General features: G+C 28.9%; 1 protein-coding gene across 1 annotated transcript in view; it reads left to right on the top strand.

The window, feature by feature from the left end:
- The first annotated feature begins 1,981 nt into the window (after positions 1–1,981).
- The window catches only part of LOC106681222 (serine protease 1), a 15,869-nt gene continuing 14,592 nt past the window's right edge, over positions 1,982–3,258 (top strand). The window contains exon 1 of the mRNA XM_014421430.3: positions 1,982–2,157. Coding sequence (XP_014276916.1) covers positions 2,052–2,157 — 106 coding nt within the window. The 5' untranslated portion in view covers positions 1,982–2,051. The remainder of the gene's footprint in view (positions 2,158–3,258) is intronic.

The raw sequence follows: 3,258 nt of genomic DNA, 5'->3' as shown, positions 1-3,258 counted from the left end.
TATCATCCTGTAATATCGTTTATGCGTATGCAAATGTGCGAAAATTCGTTTCCGAAATATAAGTCTGCTTTAGACCAAAATTGAGGATTGTAAAATGAGTCTAGAATCAATTTTAGCAGAATCTATCCTCTAATTACACTTAAGCGTGCATAAATGTAGTTTACTTGACACACCTATATTTCAAAAACACTAGTAGTTCCGATTCAGCTTATAGTTGGAGGAAAATTGGGGATTAGTGTTCAGAAAGGTTTTCTTTAAATTAAATTAAATTTTTCCACTGCCTTTGCTTACCCCTGTGAAAAAGTTATATCCTGAAGATTTATATTCCAACCACAAATCACTAACCTTGAAATAAAGTAATTATGTACTAAATAAAAACCGGCCAAGAAAAAGCATTTCCAGCAAATCACATAAGTGGATAGATATGGAAAAAAAAAATAAAAATAGTAATGAAGCTTTGCTCAATTAAATGTTCAGCAAGACGCACTTTAAAACCAATATATCCCACATATACAACAAAGAACTAACAATTTTCTTTGTGAGTTTTATACGCTATAACAAAAAATCATTTCTATTTTTTTTTTTAGATTAATAATAATTTAAAATGGCAAACTATTTATTTATTTCATACATGTATCTATCCATACAGGGTAATAGGTATACAACATAGATTTTTATACAATTTGAGTACTTTTATACACTAATACATATTTTTCTTGGGTTTTTAATTTCATGGGTTTTAAATGGGTTATACAACTGTTAAATAAAGGTGGGTGTTTTATGTGAAATTATAAACATTTTTGGAAAATAGCAAACATTAATTTTTTATATTTCATATTATTAGATATATTTGAATATCTAATGATATTAATTATTATTCGCTGTAATTATCGAAAGGAATAGTGACATAATAAGTCAACATAATGTTTTGAGAAACAAGGTCGTTTAGCAGAAGTACAGTAGGAAAATTTGTAATTTAAAGTTTATAATACAGTTAATAAAAACTGCTATATTATAAGTTTATTTAACTTTTCGAGGACTATCATTAAAAAATAAATATATTATAAAGTATGTATTTAGAGAGTTTAATTGAGATTCATCACTTTTCCTAACAAATGACATAAGTTTAACGAAATATTTTGGAGGAAAAAGTGCGTATCCCTCAGATATAACAAATTAGGTTTAATTGCTTCTTCTTATATATTTTCAATTTTTTTTTTTCGGAAGAAATGAAGATATTTTAATTTTGACACAAAAGTCATTAAATAGTTTTTCACTCATCCACATCCTCTTCATTGTCTGTCAATGACCCAGGGCCTTCAACGCTGTCAGTAGATTTCTAAAACAGCCGCAGTGGATATGCGGTATGAAGGGAATGAGTTCATAAATATCTTCATTTTTCATTATTGTTACAAGTAGCCTTTGTGCACTGTAAAATCAAGGTTTTTTAGTGACCTTGATTGTCCTCTCTTCTTGTTCACAACAAGACTCAAAGGCATGTCTTCATTTAGACGTCCTTTGTAAATTAAGATGAAGGATTGATCCGATATATACCAAATCCATTGGATCTCCAACTTTACAGATAACAACTTTGCAGTCTTGCTAATTAATTTTGTAGAAAGATTTTTACCTATGAATAATATTGGATAAATGATTTTATATTTAATTAAAGTTGTAATGACCTAATTTAAGTTTTATTTTTTTTAAATTTCATCGGTTAGACTAGGCTAACCATCTACTAATTAAAAAATTAATACCCAAAACTTTTACTCACATTATTTCCTATATACTCATTTATAAAATCTGCCTTTTTGATTATTGATTACTATTTTATTTTTATTATTTCTATCCGGGTAACATTTAAATTAAGAGTAAGGATATTATTAAAATTAAAGACAAAATAACTACGACAGTGAGAGGAGCCCTAATCTGTAGAACGTCGAATATCCTTCCCGGTCTATGGGACAGTTGGAGGGGCTGCATTCACCACCTTGCACCGCTAGAGGAAGGACTTGGTCTGGTGGCTCCTGCAAGAACAAACCCAGTCCATCATGAAGGTAGTCTACATCTCTATACTCTCCGTAGCAGGACTACTCTTCGTCCTAGCATTGATATTGATCTTGACCGGCGGAGGAGGCACAGCGGAACCCAGGCTCAGTGAGTATTCCAGTTACCATATCCTGATCGCGTCGAAAAAAATATTTAACTAGTTTAATAACGTCAATATGGCCCGATATTTAATTTATAACTTGATGTGGACTGAAAATATTCAATCCAAACATAAATAGGTAAAATATTTGGTTTTGAACAAATTGTGATGAGAAATGATAACGAAAAACCTGGTGTTATCTGCCACTCTACTTTAGTGTAAATTAATCCACAATTGTTTCTGAACAAATATTTTTATGTTATTTACTGTGACAATACCTTCCCTAACAATTTACGAAAATTCGCATTATCCTCTTGACCATATATTCAATGCTAAATTGATATTAAAAATACTATGAATAATTTTATGAGTGTATCCATTCTGTCAAATAAAAGGCCCAAATATTCAGGTTAAGTGAAGTTAAAATACTAACTACTTACTAATTATTTTTAAAATAAATCATTAATCAGACAGGTGAAACGGCAAAATTACCAATAAGGTCTGTACGACTTTATAGGTTGATTATTTTTATTCTCCAAGATCTTTGGATTTCCAATGATTTATACTACGTCTATATTACCTCCAATTTATATTTCTTATCTGAAGAAAATGCGTTTTCAACCATAAAAAGAAAATTGTTTTCCTCGTATCTCCTTAAGTTAATAATCAAATTTTTTCATAGTTCATATTTATCCTTTCTTTTGTTTTACTTCGAGTAAAAATTTTAGATGGTTAATAATTAGAAACAAACTAAATTAAAGGTACTTTAGAAAAAGTCATTTTGAAAAATCATTATTTAAGCCCTGTCAAACTATTTCAATGAGGATAAAACATTGTTCCTATTAAATACCATTTAACTGCACAATGATATTGTATTATCATAATAACCAATAATATAAAACCAATAAATATAAAATCGTAATAACCAATTTTGACAAAAATCTGAAAAATCAATTCTATACAGGAACTTACACCTTAAAGATGTAATTGAGTGTTTCAGTTTTGTAATTTTTTTTTTGCTATGCTTAGTTGTTTGGATTTAAAGGACCTATTAGATTTTGTAGAAAAATCTAAATCAAAATTGATCACGATCGCAATTCTTTTCCTTT

Source organism: Halyomorpha halys, unplaced genomic scaffold, assembly GCF_000696795.3.
Source record: "Halyomorpha halys isolate HHAL.00 unplaced genomic scaffold, Hhal_1.1 Scaffold320.1, whole genome shotgun sequence".
In the NCBI taxonomy this organism is placed as follows: Eukaryota; Metazoa; Arthropoda; class Insecta; order Hemiptera; family Pentatomidae; genus Halyomorpha; species Halyomorpha halys.
The sequence above is the reverse complement of the archived record's forward strand: the minus strand, read 5'-3'. Positions and strand labels throughout refer to the sequence as shown.